Raw genomic sequence first — 19,085 nt, 5'->3', positions numbered from 1 at the left:
GGCGGGTCGAATCCCGAGCGCCGCATAACAGAGTGAGCGCCTGTTACTCGTCCCAGCTTCTGCCAACCTAGCAGTTCGAAAGCATGTCAAAATGCAAGTAGAAAAATAGGGACCACTCCGGTGGGAAGGTAACAGCGTTCCGTGCGCCTTTGGCGTCTAGTCATGCCGGCCACATGACCACGGAGACGTCCTTGGACAAGCGCTGGCTCTTCGGCTTTGAAATGGAGATGAGCACCGGCCCCTAGAGTCGGAAACGACTAGCACGCATGTGCGGGGGAACCTTTACCTTTACCTTTATTCTTACTTTATTACTCTGTACGCTGCCCTGAGTCCTCCGGGAGAAGGGCGGTATATTAAATAAATAAATAAGTAAGTAAGTAAGTAAGTAAATAAATAAATAAATAAATAAATAAATAAGGGAGTTGAAGTCCACGAGTCATAAAAGAGCCCAGGTTGCCTACCCCTGGGCTCGACCGATCCCGAACAGCCGATCGCTCTTCAATCAAGCAACCCGGAGCCCCATCGAGTCCGCAGCGCCCTCCCGTTTCCCTTCCCCGAAGCGATCGATCTGGCCTACTGCGCTTCTCCCCCCACCGGGTCGGTTCCCCGCTCAACGGGCAACTCAACTAAACCTCGGAGTAAACCAGGGGTCTTCCAACTTGGCCCTTTTATGACTTGTGGACTTTTATGACTTGCGGATAGTTTACTCCAGGGGTCTTCCAACTTGGCCCTTTTTTGACTTGTGGACTTCAACTCCCAGAATTCCTCAGCCAGCGTACGCTGGCTGAGGAATTCTGGGAGTTGGAGTCCACAAGTCATAAAAGGGCCAAGTTGGAAGACCCCTGGAGTAAACTATCCGACGGGGGTGGGGGGAGGAAGGAGGAGGAGGAGAGAGAGAGAAAGAGAGAAAGTCGATCCTCCTCCTCCTCCTCGAGCCCTCCCCTCCAACTCAGCCCCGATCGGGGGGCGGGGTCAAGAAGGCAAAACCGAAAGGACTGGCCAGCGGTTCCCCCACCCCCCCACCCCCCCGGATCCTGCGAGACGACCCGCTCGCCATCCAATCCCCGTCGAAGACCCCGTTCCGTTCTTCCCCCCCCCCTCCACCTCCCCTCCTCCGAGCCCGGCTGCAGCCCCCTCGCCTGCCTGCCTCAGTTCCCCGCAAGTCGAGTGGGTGGGTGGGTGGGTGGGTGGGCGGGGGAACTCCTTGCTGCCCCCCCCCGTCCCGGTCGGAACAAAGGAACCGAACTCGGGCTGGTTGCCTCCGGGATGAAGGAGGTCTCCCCTTCCTAGCCGGAGAGGCGAGCTGGGGAGGGGTCGTGGGGGGAACCCGGCGACGGATGGATGGGGGGGGGGCGCTGCCCGGCATGAAACCCTCTTTTTGCAGCCGATCCGGAGCGAGGAGGGGCGGCCGCCAGGGTCCCGCGATCCCGTCTGGAGCGGCTTCCCTTTGTTTGGGTAAGGAAGGCGATCGGGCGATCCGTTGGGAGCTTCTGGAGAAGGGGGCGCGCGGGGGGGAGCCTGGCAGCCGGATTCCCGGGGGAGACGCTTTGGGGGGGAAAAAAAGCCTTGGTGGGGGCTTCCTTGGAGAAGTCCGCTTTCCAACCCACCCCCTCCTCAAAAACAAAAAAAAACCGTGGTGGAGGAGGAGGAGGGTAGCGACTCCTTTGGCCTCTCCTGCTCTTCCCGAGATTTCTCCTAAAAAACCAAAAACCACCCCCCCCAAAAAACTCAGCTGCGCTTTTTCCTAGCCCCGCGGCCCCTTCGATCGACTGCGGGGGGGTCCCCGCGCCCGTCCCGGAATCTGGAAGGGTTAGGGATCGTGATCGGAAAAAAGGGCTCTCGTGTTTGCAAAAGGAAGGCGCATCTGCAAAACAGTTTTTTTTTCCTCTTCATTCCCCCCCCCCCCAAGAAAATACTGTATATTTTGTTCTGAAGCTGGTTAGTTTTAGGAAAACAGAATAGTGGCCATCTCATCTCCTTAAGCGCCCTATTCTTGAAATCCAATTTCAGCCACGATGGATAGTCATCTAAGGCAGCGTTTCCCAACCTTTAGGAACTTGAAGATGCGTGGACTTCAACTCCCAGAATTCCCCAGCCAGCTATGCTGGCTGGGGAATTCTGGGAGTTGAAGTCCACGCATCTTCAAGTTCCTAAGGTTGGGAAACGCTGATCTAAGGCTGCTCCTTTCCTTCCCCCCTCCCTCCTCCTATTTATCACCATGGCAAATCCAAATAATAATGGCAGGATCCCGTTTTTGCAGAAGGCCTTGCACTGGTTAGCCCCTCTCCCCTGCTGAAGCGCCCCCTCCCAAAGTCTTTAAATGCTAAATTTTAAGTTCCTACGGTAGCTTCGTAAGAACAGGGAGGTTTTTCCAGCACAGAAATCGCCCTGTGCAACCTAACGGTTCTGTTTCTCTTTTATAATACTATAACAATGTTTTTTTTTCTTAAAACAAACGAACAAACCCAAACAACTAGAAAAAAGAAACAAAGTTGAGTGAAACTTATTTTTGTTTTCCTTAAGTAGCTTTTTGTGTGTATTCAGGAGACTTTGCTGAGGCAAACTAAACACTTTTTAATTTTTAATTTTTTTAAAAAATTCCATTTATATCCCGCCCTCCTCCAAAGACTCAGGGTGGCAGTAGCCTTCATTCTATGTATATGCCTGCTTGTTAGGGCTTTCACACACACACCCCCAAGCGGCATTATTACAAAGTCAGCTTAATTGCCCCCAACAATCTGGGTCCTCATTTTACCTACCTGGGAAGGATGGAAGGCTGAGTCAACCATGAGCCTGGTGGGACTCGAACCTGCACTCATTGCAGGTTCTTGGCTATTATAAAACTTTTATTATAAAATAAAATTATAAATTATAAAACTATAAAAAATAAAATTATAAATTATAAAACTATTATAAATTCTTGGCTATTATAAAACTTTTATTCATTAAACATGAACCTCAGTCAACTGGACATTCAAATTGACTGGCACTAATGGTTGACACCGGTTGCTGCCAGCATCCTAGGTATCAACCAGGTTTTTATTATTATTATTATTATTATTATTATTATTATTATTATTATTATTATTATTATTATTATTATTATTTTGTTGTTGTTTATGATCTGTGTATAGGTAAAAGCTACTGATCTTCTGCCAGTTTTCAAAAGTCAAATAAAATGAGTGGAGGCTAAAATTGGATGTTTTGAAATCTAATACTGGGCCATAGTCTAGTAGTTCAAACAAGGCACTGTTCATTTCAATCTATTTTCCCACTGAAATATAGAAGATACGCATCGGTCTTAAGGCTTTGGTTTTTTTTTATTCCAGCTGAAGAAAGCTAAATATTTATTAAAGGTTTACTCACAATTAATTCCCATTAATCCATGGGACTTGATTCCTAATCCCTGTGTTTAGGATTACAGCCTTAAATGCTTCAGTTTTGCCAGCTCCTGACCATGCTGATTGATTGACTGATTTGGGGCATTTGTCTTTCAAGAAAATTCTATACATGCAGATGTTTTGAAGAGACCACACTCACTTTCTACTGTTATTGATATTACTATCATTAGCCTTGGACTGCAAGGCGATCAAACTGGTCAGTCCTAGAGGAGACCAACCCTGACTGCTCTTTAGAAGGCCAGATCCTGAAGCTAAAACTCAAATACTTTGGACACCTAATGAGAAGGAAGGACTCACTGGAGAAGAGCCGAATGCTGGGAAAGATTGAGGGCAATAGAAGAAGGGGACGACAGAGAATGAGGTGGCTGGATGGAGTTACTGAAGCAGTAGGTGTGAGCTTAAATGGACTCCAGCAGATGGTAGAGGACAGGAAGGCCTGGAGGAACGTTGTCCATAGGGTCGCGATGGGTCGGACATGACTTCGCAGCTAACAACATCATTAGCCTGCCAAGGGCCAGAGCTGGCAAATCACTAAGGGTCTAACTTCTCTGAAGTTTTAAGGGAGCATCCAACTTACTGGCCATAAAAGTTTGGACAGGGGCTCTGGGATCTGGAATCCAGTGGATTCCTCAGTGTGGTAATGCGTGAAGAAGGACCTAAAGCAACATCCCATGCCTCGGGGTTATAATAAGAGTTGGGACAAAGTAGAATAGTGACTGTTTCCTGGCTAGTAAAAGAGAATTGATGTAGCGTGGGAATCAAGTTAAGGTTGCGTCTGCTAGCAATGTGCCTGATCAAAGGAGAAGCAAGACTTAATAAATTCAGGAATCCTCAACTTCTAACCACAACTGAGCCTGAAATTTCTGTTGTTAAGTGAGACAGTTGTTAATGCCCCATTTTATGACTTTCTTGCCAGAGTTGTTAACGACTGCAGTTGTCAAGTCTCTTCAGTGAATCTGGCTTTCCCCTAGATTTTGCTTGTCAGAGGGAAATCACATGACTCTGGGACACGTCATAATCCAGGAGAGAAGCAACCTAGAACTAAGGAGAGACTTCCTGAGAATCAGAACAATTAACCAGTGAAACAGCTTGCCTCCAGAAACTGTGAATGCTCCAAGACTGGAAGTTTTTAAGAAGAGACTGGACAGCCATTTGTCTGAAATGGTGCAGGGTTTCCTGTCTGAGCAGGGGGTTGGACTAGATGACCTCCAAGGTCCCTATTGTTATTGTAAATAGGAGCCAGTTGCCAAGAATCTGAATTCCGATCCTGTGACCATGGGGATGCTGCAATAGTTAAGTGCTAAAAACAGTCAAAAGTCACTTTTTTCCAGTGCCATTGTAACTTTGAACGGTCACTAAACGAATAGTTGTACATTGAGGACTACCTGTATTGGATTCCATTCAAATTTGGCATAGACCAGGGGTAGGCAACCTGGGCTCTTTTATGACTCGTGGACTTCAACTCCCAGAATTCCTGAGCCAGCATGGCTCCGTTTGGAAACTCTCCCTTTCCCCTCAGCACGGCTGGCTCAGGAATTATGGGAGTTGAAGTCCATGAGTCATAAAGTGGCCTAAGGCCTAGGCCAGGGGTAGGCAGCCTCAGCTCTTTTATGACTCATGGACTTCAACTCCCAGAATTCCTCAGCCAGCATGACTCAGCTTGGAAACCTCTGCCTTTCCCCTCAGCGTGGCTGGCTCAGGAATTCTGGGAGTTGAAGTCCACGAGTCATCAAAGAGCCAAGGTGGCCTACCCCTGGCATAGACCATCCCTCTCTGAAGGAAAGAGTTTGAAAATTGTTTCGCTTGACAACAGAAATGTTGGCCTCCATGTAAGTCGAGGACTGCCTGTATAGCAGAGCCAGGTTTTCTCACGTACACCAAACCATCTGAGAATAATTGCCCTCTTTCAGATTTAAACCAACGCAGATGTTCAGGTGACCATACCCTTTAATACAGGTGGTCCTCAACTTACAGCCACAACGGAGCCCAAAACTAATGTTGTTAAGAGAGAAGTTTGCTAAGTGAGTTTTGCCCCTTTTTATGGCTTTTCTCGCCGCATTTGATAAGCGAATCACTGCGGTTGTTGAATTATTAGCACGGTAACTGTAAATCAGGTAACTGGGGGGGATGGTACAATGGTCCTAAGTGTGAAAAATGGTCATAAGGTGTAGGTTTTTCCAGTGCCGTTGTAACTTCAAACGGTCGCTAAACAAACTTATAAGTCGAGGATTACCTGTAGAAGTTAGGCAAAGAACTTGAATAGGCTTGTGTCATCTCCAGCTTCTGCAGCCAATTCCACATGGCTTGTTCCTGCTGTAAATACAAAATTACTTTTACTTTTATTATTATTATCACTTTTACAATAATAATAATAATAATAATAATAATAATAATAATAATAATAATAATAATAATAATAATAAGAAGAAGAAGAAGAAGAAGAAGAAGAAGAAGAAGAAGAAGAAGAAGAAGAAGAAGAAGAAGAAGAAGAAGAAGAAGAAGTTGGAAGGGACCTTGGAGGTCATCTAATCCAACCCTCTGCTCAGGCAGGAAACCCTACACTATTTCAGACAAATGGCTGTCCAGTCTCTTCTTAAAAACTTCCAGTGTTGGAGCATTTACCAGTGTTGGAGCATTCACAGCTTCTGGAGGCAGGTAGTTCCACTGGTTAATTGTTCTAACTGTCAGGAAGTTTCTCCTTAGTTCTAGGTTGCTTCTCTCCTTGACTAGTTTCCATCCGTTGCTTCTTGTCCTGCCACATGACTTTCTATTTCTTCTAAGGGTAGCAGTGATCACAGCTGTTCATCATATTTAAGAATTTATTGAGTACCATTAAAGTACAGGATACTATCATCCAGGAGCATAGCACCTGCACTTTCCAGATGTTACTGTATTTACAGCTGCCATCATCCTTCAGGTTTAGTCCTAGCTATTGGGGCAGCTGGAAAGATTTGGTTCAGTTTCTAAAGGGACACTCTGAATTTAAATGTTTTGCATGTAGGGATGTGTAAAATCTCTACCTCTTCTAGAAAGTCCTTGTACTTACAACAGATCGTTGAAAACATTAGGAAGAAGTAATTCAGACAATAAAATAACACCCTCGATAAACCTGAGAAGAGGAACCAAAGGCTACGCAGGAATTCATTGTTGTTATTATGCTAAAGTGCTTTGATATCAAAACACAGAATGCCTTAATGTTCCACACTCCTGTGTAACTAAAGGATTTTTGTCTGCCCTTTTAAAAACAAGTTTATTTTATTGGGTCTTATTTCCCAAGAGAGAGCTATAGCTAGTCTTTTAAAAACAAATGCATTTTATTGTTTATGCATTTTATTGTTTATTGAATCCAAAGGAGACCTATGATCCAGAATGCCAGATCTGTTCAGGATCTTACAAGAGCTTGGTAGGCTGAATAACATTTTTTGCTCATTGCAATGATTTCTGCAGGGAGTTAAGCAGGAAGGGAATGAACAGCTCTGAAAATGTTGAAGCTGGCCAAAGGGACTGAAAAAATAAAGAATGCACAAGTATCCTTGACTTATGATCACAATTGAGCCCAACATTTCTGTTGCTAAATGAAACTTTTGTTCAATGAATTTTGCCCCATTTTTACGACCCTTCTTCCAACAGTGTTAAGTAGATCACTGCAGTTGTTAAATTAGTAACACAATTGTTAAAGTGAATCTGGCTTCCCTCTTGAATCTGCTTGTCAGAAGGTCACAAAAGGGGATCACATGACCCCGGGGCACTGCAACCGTCCTAGTTATGGTTGCCAATTCTCTGAATTTTGAACACATGACTTTGGGGATGCATAAGTCACTTTTTTTCAGAGCTGTTGTAACTTCGAACGATCACTAAATGAACGATTGTAAGTCAAGGACCATCTATGTTTGTTTTGACTGCAAAAGCAGAGGTCTCTCTGGAGTTCTACATCGCGGGTCCCCAACCCCAGACAGTGGACCAGTACTGGGCCACGGCCCGTCAGCAGCTGGTCCGCACAAACAAGCGAAGCCCCATCCGCGGGATGCAGGCAGCACCCAAAACCACGCCCCCTCCGGTCCGCGGAAAAACCTCTCTCCACGGAACCGGTCCCTGGTGCCCAAATGGTTGGGGGCCTCTGCTCTACGTCATACAATCAGTTTACCTGCAACTGCTTTTCAAGTGAAAGATTGGAAGCTGTCATGAGTAAGAAAAAAAAAAGGAGAGACGGTTCTTACACAAGTAGCAAAATGCTATATTATTTTGTGAGTATGCTCTTTTCTTTTTGCTAGACTCCACGAAAGGAAGGACATTCACCAGAAGGGGCCAGCTCTCTCACCTTATTTTCCAGCTGGAAAATAAGATTAAGTCTGCCCTCTTAGACAAATTTAAGGACACGGAATTAGTTGTTTTGGGCAGCGTTCAATTTCAGATTGCATGTATTTCGACAAATAACATTCCCAGGCTATTTGTCTGTGGGAGTCGCTTGATCTCCTTACTAGACAGGAAGGTTTCCCTGAGTTCTAAAAAGAAAAAGTCAACAGTGGCCACCACGTTTGGTGCTGGAGTAGAAGAGACAGTGTGTACTTTTTTTGTAAGAGTCCCTGCCCTGTGGGACAGCCTTATTCCTGATCTGGCAGGTACCCAAACCACTAGATCTCCATAAAGAGATGGTTCTTCTCCTCCCAGATGCTGGTTTAGAGTAAAGTGGGAACTTGTGGAGGGTTCCGTTGGGTGTATCCCAAAAGGTGGTTGGTGTTGGCTGTTTTTGGTTTAATAGTTTTCACTGTTTGTTTGTTTTTGCTTGTGCTGTTGTTGTGAACATAGCCCGTGTTCATCTGCAGAGCCAGGAACATTCGGCAAGAGTTAATTACCCCCTTTTTTAAAGTTTCCAATAACTTTTACCTGTGAAATAATCAAGATAAATTTGTTTCTCTAAAGGTAGCAAAATGCTGCTACATTATGTCTCAGGGTCACCCACAAATGGTTGCTTATAGTTCCCGATGTTAGGGGATAGTTTTGTGTTTCTCGTTGTATTGGTGGTATTTTTACAGGTCAATGATTGAAATAAAGTTTTGTCTGTTTTTTGTGAGCTGTCTGGAGTTGTGTTTCTAGATGGGCTGGTAAGGATCCATCGTAAGTCACTTTTTTCAACGCTGTCATAATTTTGAATGGTGGTTAAAGAAATGGTCGTAAGTTGAGGACTAATTGTAGTGGAGTTCAAGTTTCATGACCTGGCTTTTCCATCCTTGTCAGAAAAGCCGAGGAATGAATCTGGGACCATCTCCATGCAGGATCGGATATTTGTTAGGGAGCTGTAGCCTTAAAACCTTAAAACCTTCTTAAAACCTTCTTTTTTGAACAAGCTGGCCTGGTCTGATGGGATGGGGTTGGGTTTTTATAACTAGTTTTAATTTTTAATATGTATTAATTACTACGGGCATAATTGTTTAATCACTTTTTAATTTTTGTATTCTGTTTTTTTATTATGCATCGCCCTGTTCACCGCCCTGAGTCCTTCGGGAGAAGGGCGGTATACAAATTAAATTATTAAATTAAATTAAATTATTAAATTACCCTGCTCTTGAGAAGGCCAGATCCTGAAGCGGAAACTCAAATACTTTGGCCACCTAAGGAGAAGGAAGGACTCACTGGAGAAGAGCCTAACGCTGGGAAAGATTGAGGGCAAAAGAAGAAGGGGACGACAGAGAACGAGGTGGATGGATGGAGTCACAGAAGCAGTAGGCGTGAGCTTAAAGGGACTCCAGAAGATGATAGAGGACAGGAAGGCCTGGAGGAACGTTGTCCATGGGGGTCGCTATTTTATATAGATATATGTCTTAAGTGGGTTTTTTTAAACACCCTGTGTCGACCCAAATATGGGTCTTTTTTCTTCTTTTGCCTGTATCAGCCCCCAAACTAGGGCCGTCCACAGGCGGCAGTCGCAACTGGGACAATCTTTTTGTGCCAAAGTTTGGATTTTGCCAACAAAGAATTAAAGGGAGACTGATATAGCTATTTCAAACTTTTTAGCTCTCACCAGTCAGCCACGCCCTTCTGACAGCCCAGGTTCGAATCTCAGAAGGGTGTGGCTGACTGATGAGAGCAAAAAAGCTTGAAACAGCTATGTCAGTCTCCCTTTAATTCTTTGTTGGCAAAATCATACACACACACATACATGTGTGTGTGTGTGTGTGTGTGTGTGTATACACACACATACACACACACATATTAAATAAATTTGGATTGCTGACAAAGAATTAAAGGGAGACTGATATAGATATATCAGTCTCCCCTTTTAATTCTTTGTCAGCAATCCAAATGTATTTAATACAAACAATTGTCGCAGTTGTGACTGCCGCCTGTGGATGGCCCTAGTTTGGGCTGATACAGGCAAAAGATTTCGCCCATATTTGGGTCGACGAGGTGCTCAAAACACTCAAGATATATACAGATATACGCACACATATACACACACACACACACACACACACACACACACACACACATATATATATATATATATATATATATATACACACACATACATATACACATACATATATATACACATAGACATACATACATACATACATACATACATAATCTTCCTTTGGTCTTCCTTTCCACAGGCAATTGGAAGACAAATCAACTCTTGGAGGCTTCGTGCATGTGCCCATGGCAATCAGAAGTGGCTATCTGATAAGTCTTGGGCAATAATTCCACTTTCATGCTTAAAAAAATAGAGCTGTAGATGCGCAACCAGCAAACCAAAAATATTGCACAAATATGTTTTTTGCCCGAGTTTAAGTACAAAGTCCCTGAAAACCGCCACACTGAACTTATATACAGAGAGCGCGGACGAATTGAGTTCTAAGAGGGTGCCCATTTGTGGTTTACCATCGCCACTGAATTTCTTTGTGAATATTTTCCGTTGCTGGGGCAACAGAGAAAAGGCGACACAGGCCTACAGACAAGGGACAGTTATTGCGCTAGCTCCCTAACAAAAGGAACCCAAAATGAAAGAATAGGCTTTTTGTATGTCTTTAGGTAGCACATATAAAGTAGTTTGTAAACAGAAAGGCAGGACTTGCTAACCAACATTTTTACTTGAACCCCGTCTGGGGTTGACTATATAGAAACCAGAAAATCTTTAGCCCTGTGGATTCAACTCGGAATGCTATATGTAATTAAGGGACATCTTTATTTATTGTGAAACACAATAAACGTGAAGTTGGTTTGGAATGCTCAACCATAAATATTATGATTTAATGAGGTCTGCGCTTATAGCAGTGAGAATAAATTTTGGAAGAAAGATACAGAAGTGACGGAACTGGCAGAAACGGTAAAATGAACGGGTCTCGTTAGAGAAAAGGCGCTGGCAAAACTGAACTTTAAATGGAAGCTTTTGGTGGACTTTTTGCAAGAAACGGGGCAGGGGGGGAAATCAAATTATAACCGAAGGTTTCAGTGATTGATAAAAACTGTTGTCCATTTGAAAAGTGTATATTAATCCTGAATTTAAGCTTTATTTATATCTTTTGTAAAAAAAAAGTTGGAAGTCACTTTTTTATATTTCTGGGTTTTTTCCTGTAGGTTTTGTTTTTCTGATATCCTCTCTCTTCTTTTTATTCTTTCTATCTGTCCCTCTAACTATTTATGTTTGTTAGTTTTTATCTTTCTGTTCTATAAAAAAAACTTTACAAAACACTGGAAGAAAGACACAACAGTTGATTGGGAAGTTAAACTTAGAGAATCTGCAGCAGTGGCAAAACTTATCAATTTAACTAAATTTAAGCAAGAATTGGTCCCAAAATGTAGAAATGTAAATGCCATCAGTTATTGTCTGGCTTTTAAGGAGACATGTATGGCTACAAATATTTTGCATTAGCAAATATTTAAAAAGGGAAATAAAAAATTAATTCTCCTTTTTTCCAGTGTTCTTCTTTTCCTTGTTCAAATATATTTAGATATTTTAATTTGTTAAATTTGTTTCATCTATCTTGTCTACCTGTATATTGATCGACAGAACAATCAACCAAGCAAAATACATTGGAGAATTTAATATTAAGTAATTAGCTTAAGATCAAAACCATTACTGTATAACAATATGTGATGTGAATTTTAGCAGGGTTTTTTTTGGCTGTTTTTAATTTTGGATGAAAACGCAAGTACCGTATTTTGAGACTTGGAATATTGGCATCCTGTAATTGTAATTAATATTGACAGAATTTTTACTTTTCTTTCTCTATTTTCAATACATGGATAGATAGATAGATAGATAGATAGATAGATAGATAGATAGATAGATAGATAGATAGATAGATAGATAGATGGCTTTTTTTCTCATAGAACGCTCAGAACGGAGTTCCGGCACCTTTTTTGGATGGAACCTTGCAGGGTAGGCAAGGCGGGTTGTAGGACACGTGTGAGTTCCGGCACCTTTTTCTTTTACAAAAAAAAGCACTGTCTGTATCTATCTACCTACCTACCTACCTAATCTATCTTATCTGTCTGTCTGTCTATCCATCCATCCATCCATCCATCCATCTATCATGCAAACTAAACTGGCATATTTTTAAAAAGCAATACAATCATCAAAACACCATGAATAAGAGGATCATAGAAGCATAAAAAAAAGAAATAATTAAACAATACACAGGTTTTGAGAGTCACTTATTCTAATACCGCTTTTAAATAAAGTTAAAATGATTCCCGGTATGTCAGATTTAACTGAATACATCTTAGCTGTGGGGTTGGTTTTTTGTTGTTGTTGTTGTTTTGCTTCTTCCTGGGTTTAAATACTACAAACAAACCTTTCATGATTCAAATTCTTTGGGAGAGATTGGGTGCCTTGCATTGTCTTAACATTTGCTCCTCAAATCCCTCCAGATGGCAATTGACGTGGTTCTTTCCCCCCCCTCCCTTCTGCTGCTTTACATACTGGGTCAGATGTTAGAGCCTGTCTTACAACAGGAAACAAGCAGCTGGAATGTCTGTTCTGCTCTTGTGCGCCAGATGTTTGTTTCCCTTCTTCCAGTCACCCAACTATTTGCTAGCAGTTGCCTTCAGATGCTTGAAGCACTTTCCGTCCTTGACATGGGGAGGAAAATTACGTGGGGGTTATCTGCCAACTAGGAGAATAAATTCTGCAATCTTGGTGAGTGGGAGGGTCTGTTTCCCCAGAAGAAGAAGAAAAAAAAAGCTGATTCCTTCAGTTACGATCCAGATGATTATCTAGCAATAGGATAAAAAGATGAGACGTTTTCTTATCCTAATGGAATCCCAAAGGAGCTTTTCAAAAGGCAACTGGACTTCCTCTTGAAAACATTTCGCTTCTCATCCAAGAAGCTTCTTCAGTTCTTCAGATATTCTAAGGGAGATTGCTCAGTCTCAGTTAGGTTCTATAGCAAATAACATTGCAATAAGAAACTTGAGTCCAGAACAGCACTGTGCAAAAGTCTGGACTGATTCTGTTCAAATACTTTTAAAATGTCCATGCACATTTTCTATAGCAAACACGAACTGGCTACAGTCTGGCTGCAATTGAGGGTTTGGCCTACCTTGAGGGTCTGGCTGAGTTCACACTACAAACTAGTTATCTGTTAATAAAACACAGTTGCTCTGTTTACATAACTAGTAAACAAGTACAGTGGGTTAATGCGATGGTTTGATTCACACAGCATGCTTAAGCCCATAGCTGGGTTATTTATACATCAGTTGAACCAACACATTTTAATCAACGACATTTTAAAGTTGGTTTGTTATGTGAACTTAGCTTTCTGTTTATTCATTTATCAAATTTATACACCGCTCATCTCAGAGTCTAAACGACTCTGAGCAGTTTACAAGTAAAAAAAACACCATAAAAACTTACAAAAAAGTAAAGTTTTGTCTAAAAGAAATACTGAGAGTTACTCTTGTAGCAGAAATGAAATGTCAATGAGGGTTTGAATTCCTCCACTACATCAACTCAAGTGTCTGTTCCTTAGAGGCAGGAAGGGATAGGAGAAAAAATGATGTTCATTTAATCTGGACGTTGTAACTGAACATCAGGGAATGCGTTTTCTATGAGGTCCTTGGTGTTCTCTGAACTTGGCTGATTTCTTGCAGATGTTTCATTGCCAAGCCAGGTAATGTCCTCAGTGCTAGGTGAATGTTACCTAGGTTGGTAATGAAACATCTGCAAGAAAACAACCATGTCCAGAAAGCACCAAGGACCCCACAGTTCAACCTTAAGCTACAAATGGTCTCTTCTATCAAAGAGCCTTGGTGGAGCAGTGGGCTAATGCCTCCTTAAGTAACACCAGCTGCCTGCAATTAGTGCAGGTTCGCGTCCCACCAGGCTCAAGGTTGACTCAGCCTTCCATCCTTCCGAGGTAGGTAAAATGAGGACCCAGATTGTTGGGGGCAATTAAGCTGACTTTGTAATAATGCCGCTTGGGGGGGGTGTATGAAAGCCCTAATAAGCAGGCATATACATAGAATGAAGGCTACTGCTAAGCTTGTAAGCCGCCCTGAGTCTTCGGAGAAGGGCGGGATATAAATGGAATTTTAAAAAAATGTGGGTTTTTTTGTTTAGTTGTGTAGGACTAAATAGAGTCTCTGAGGTCTCACCTCTTTCCCAACCTTCTTGTGTTCTTCAGGAGAAAGGCTCACATCATGACTCTGTGGCCGCCAGCTTTCAACCCACAGAAGGTGCTTCTTGAAGCCGTGGGGGATTCCTGAATTACAGTACATGGATGCTACTTAATTTTGCTTCGCCAAGTGCAGTGCTGGAATGGGAAATCACAGCAACAACCATACCTGCGTGATTGACGATTCCTTCAAGTACAACCTCTATGGAGCGGTCTACAGTGTGGTCTTCATCCTTGGCTTAATCACCAACTGTGCCTCGTTGTTTGTCTTCTGGTTCCGCATCAAAATGCGGAGCGAGACAACCATTTTCATGACCAACCTGGCGGTCTCAGACTTGCTTTTTGTGTTCACTCTCCCATTCAAGATCTTCTACAATTTCAACAGGAACTGGCCCTTCGGAGACCCTCTGTGCAAGATCTCAGGAACAGCCTTCTTGACCAACATCTACGGAAGTATGCTGTTCCTCACCTGCATCAGTGTGGACCGCTTCCTGGCGATTGTCTACCCTTTCCGGTCTCGTTTGGTCAGGACAAGACGTAATTCAGCCATTGTGTGCGCAGGAGTATGGGTTTTAGTACTCAGTGGAGGGATCCTGGCATCCCTGTTTTCCACAACTAATACCACCAATGGCATAACAACATGCTTTGAAGGGTTTCCCAAAGACGTGTGGAAGACCTACTTATCCAAGATTACAATATTTATTGAAGTGGTTGGCTTCATCATTCCCCTTCTGCTCAACCTTACATGTTCATCGCTACTTCTGAGGACTCTCAGGAAACCAGCCACCCTCTCCCAGATTGGCACAAACAAAGAAAAAGTGCTCAAGATGATAGTTGTGCATGTCACCATCTTTGTGGTGTGCTTTGTCCCTTACAATTCCATCCTTTTCCTTTATGCCCTTGTACGTTCTCAAGCCGTAGCCAACTGTTCTCTGGAGACATTCGCCAAAACCTTCTACCCCATCACCCTGTGTATTGCCACTCTCAACTGTTGCTTTGATCCTTTCGTCTATTACTTCACTTCAGAATCCTTCCAGAAATCATTCTATGTCATTCCTCATCTCAAAACAGATTCCCTTTTTAAAACCGAAACCCCTCTAACAAAAGTTCCTCTGCCACCAATACAGGAGGAGATGAGTGACCAGACTATTACGAATGGAGGAGACCTGACCTGTGAATCCAATTTTTAACCCTGAAGCTTGTCTGCACTAACAGTAGGATAGGCACTGAACTGCAGAGAACTTGGTATTAACCCAGTAGGTGGGAATTATGTAGAACATATATATGTATGAAAAGTCAAGCAGATGCTCTTCCTTCTGAAAACACATCCTCATGTTTTAACTCCAGTAACGTTGCCTGTATGTACATTTTGGCTTTGGAAGCATCCGAAAAATAAAATATTTCATCTTGTTCCTATTTATTCCCTCCCCTGCTGATTACTGTAAAAAAAAGGTAAAGGTTTCCCCTCTCTAGTTATGACCAACTCGGGGGGGAGGTGTTTCATCTCCATTTCCTAGCTGAGGGAGCCAGCATTGTCTGAAGACTCTTCCATGGTCATGTGGCCGGCATGACTATATGCTGAGGCAGATGGAACGCTGTTGCCTCCCCTCCTAAGTGGTACCTATTTATCTACTTGCGTTTGCATGCTTTTGAACTTTTGCTTTTGAGACAAGAATGGGAGCTCACCCTGTCACACGGTGCTTGGGTCTCAAACAAGCCCAATGACTTAAGTGCCAGGCCAAACCCTCCACTGAAGATGTTACCTAGACTGGTAATGAAACATTTGGAAACCACCCCACAAGGTCAGAGAATGAACCTTCACCCTCATCCTACACCTGAGCTAGAGATATTCGCCACTATTGCTAGGCTTCTGTGTAATTGTTGAGCAATGGCCTTTCCCGGCAAATCTGAGGGGGGAGAAGTAAATTTGTTCTCCCAGTTCTCTTGCCCCCATCTGGAGAGTGGTTCCTCCCTCTCGTGAATCCCCCCCCCCCAGTTTCCCTTCTGAAATGAACAAGGAATGTAACCCAACATGGAACTTCCTTTTGTGGGTAGAATATGAATGTATAAATATCTGAACGAGTAGAATGTTAGTCATATCGGAGGCACTTGTCAAGCTAGCTTAGGACCAGGGTGTGTTTAGAAAGAACTAAGGAGCAGGATATGCTATCGCTTTTGCTTAATGCGTAGTCATCTTTCTCCCACTCAACCTCTATTTCTGGTTCTGAATGCAAAGAGGACAATGACAGCCAACAACAATGGGTAGATATTTCCATTCCAAATGCTGGCAGGATAAATTTCCGCTCACTTTTGCAAGTAATTCGGGAACGTCAAGACTCGCCACCGTTCAATGTAAGGGATTGGTGTTTTTTTCCTGAAATGTTTGCAGAGGAATTAAAAAGATGGGGGAAAGAAACTCAAGGGCTTTGTTAAGAAAAACATAATGAGGAGGTAGAGGTGGTTCTGAACACAGGGCTGTTCTGAACACTGCAGTTATGGGATCAAAAGATACCATTGTTCCTCATGATGGAAGATCTACACTAAGACTTTCAATCATGGGGACAGTGCAACAGTATTCATACAGGGGGTTATTTAGATGAGCTTACTGTTATACAGGTCATTATTATTTTAACCCCAGATTGGCGATAACCATGAAAATGTCAGGTGCAAAGAATCGGAGTCACCCATTAAGTTGCAGCACATTTATTCAAGCCTACACTCAAGGATCTAAGAGGATTATTTACCTATTTAGTGTAATGATACATGGATTAGCAGTATAGATTAACATTTCATCTAGATTAGTAGAAGCCAATAAAACATAATGTTAAAAATATCTATGTTCAAATACCAATGTCTAGACTAGGGGTAGGCAACCTTGGCTCTTTTATGACCCGTGGACATCAACTCCCAGAATTCCTGAGCCAGCCACGCTGAGGGGAAAGGGAGAGGTTTCCAAGCTGAGCCATGCTGGCTCAGGAATTCTGAGAGTTGAAGTCCACGAGTCATAAACGAGCCAAGGCTGCCTACCCCTGGCCTAGGCCTAGGCCACTTTATGACTCGTGGACTTCAACTCCCAGAATTCCTGAGCCAGCCACGCTGAGGGGAAAGGGAGACGTTTCCAAGTTGAGCCATGCTGGCTCAGGAATTCTGGGAGTTGAAGTCCACGAGTCATAAAAGAGCCAAGGTTGCCTACGCCTGGTCTAGGCCATTTAACCATTAAAGCGTAGCATTGTTTATATTAAAAAAAACCCAAATACTAGATTTGATATGCCCTCAAGTCACACTGAGGGGAGGATACTCCTCCAATATGAAGAGTGCAATTAAGCTCAGAGAGCACCAAGGACCCCCTCATTTCAACCAAAAGCTACAACTATTCTCTTTTATTGGTACAAGAATTTAGTCAAGTTCAGTAATAAATTGGTGCCAGATAAGGCTCAATGGAATTCAGAAGGGATTGGTCTTGGGCCATTTGTGGGAATGTAAGGACTCTTAAGCTGATGATGTGCTTCACTCAACCCTGTTTGCTCTTCCCTTACAGAAAGAAGCCTGGTAAAACGTCATCTAGTCCAGGGGTCCCCAACCCCCAGTCCGTGGACCGGTACCAGGCCGCAGCATGCCAACAGCCAGTCTGCACAAACAAAGACAGCCCCATCTGTGGGATGGAGGCAGCACACAAAACCACGCACTCTCCAGTCCGTGGAAAAACCTTTCTCCACAGAACCGGTCCCGGGTGCCCAAAAGATTGAGGACCTCTGATCTAGTGAGTTTAGGGGGATTGCAAGCGGGCATGGAATGGTCCTTCAAAAGGATCAAGCATTGGATAATCTCAATGTATACATGGGTCGTACTTTGACAATAAAGGTTCATTCATAACATCCCTGAATTCTCAAATTCTTCAAGCTCAATTTGCATCCAACATGCTTCTTAGGTTTCTCCCCCCACCCCTCTAATTTTCCTGCAGAAGCTCAAGGTGGGATAATTAATAACACCGTACTTCCCTGGGAGGGTGGGATTGTCAGGACTCAAAGAAAGGAGGAGTAAGAATTTTGCCCTCCTCCATCACATCTGCTCCTCATTCCCCTGTCGCTGGGAAAGTGGCTCTTCCCCATCTCTTTTCACACCGATGGGATTTAGAAGATTTGAGCTTGCCTGGTGCCAGAAGCTCATTTGGAGTTTAAATGAAAACGGTAGAATCCACTCTTTCGATGTAAAAAGGAGAAGGGTGTTTTAGTCGGGCCAAAGTTGGAAGCAAGATGGAGCCAGTGCCTCCCATGCAATCTCTGGAGAGCTTTTAACATTGTTCCTTCTGAGCAGAACTTCTGACAAGTTTATTTTTTTAAACTTTGGGGAGGACAGGGGAGGAATGGTAAGCTGCTTCTTTAAACTCTTGGAGAAGACCAAAGTCTAGCCTCCCTAACGGAAAGTTGAAAGCAAGCAAAAGGGGGAGGGGAAATCAGCTGGGGCTGGACTGACTCCAGGTTAACCCATACATAAAGGGACTCTAATCCTAGCATAATGCTGGGTCTTTCTTTTATTATTTTGCTTTCTTTTTTAAATTCGAGGTCCTGCCAAAGCTTACAATGTTCCTTTTTTTCTTTCTTTTTTTCGGTTTTACAAGCCAAGGGTTGTGGTCAGTTTTCTCACGTATAATCCCGGGTTCTTTTCATCTGCCAAAAATGTAGATGAAAAGATTCATTATTTCGTCATTTAAGGCCTTAAATAAATTTATCCAGAGATCCTACTGGGTTGCTGAGCATTGCAAATAGCAAGACGGGATGAGTTCTTTCTCTTTTCCTTTATTATTAATGGAAATAAAAACGAACGCCTGCATAAATGTGTGCTTTATGGGCATGCACATGACTAATTAGCATTCAGGGCGAGGGGGCTGTGTTGTTCCTTTTAAATGCTGCGCTCATGGTAGGAATAGAACTTTTCTCAGAAGTGGAGAAAAATGGATTTAGCAGAGCAGCTGAGAATTCTGTTCAGCAATAAACTTGTTTTGGAATCCAGTCTCATAATCTCCTTATGGTTGGTTTTTTTTTTTTTGGAGGGGTGGGGAACGAAAGAA

At 43.0% G+C, this 19,085-nt stretch overlaps 1 protein-coding gene across 1 annotated transcript; it reads left to right on the top strand.

Annotated features, from left to right (window-relative positions):
* The first annotated feature begins 1,219 nt into the window (after positions 1-1,219).
* LPAR4 (lysophosphatidic acid receptor 4) lies at positions 1,220-15,649 on the top strand. Its single transcript, XM_083371880.1, has 2 exons — positions 1,220-1,455; positions 14,027-15,649. Exon 2 carries the CDS (start codon positions 14,161-14,163, stop codon positions 15,205-15,207), a length of 1,047 nt encoding a protein of 348 aa, XP_083228006.1. The 5' UTR covers positions 1,220-1,455; positions 14,027-14,160; the 3' UTR covers positions 15,208-15,649.
* Positions 15,650-19,085: the final 3,436 nt, after the last annotated feature.

This window comes from Vipera ursinii (genome assembly GCF_947247035.1).
Source record: "Vipera ursinii genome assembly, chromosome: 12".
Taxonomy (NCBI): Eukaryota; Metazoa; Chordata; class Lepidosauria; order Squamata; family Viperidae; genus Vipera; species Vipera ursinii.
Note: the sequence above shows the minus strand (reverse complement) of the source record. Positions and strands in the feature narration are given on the sequence as shown.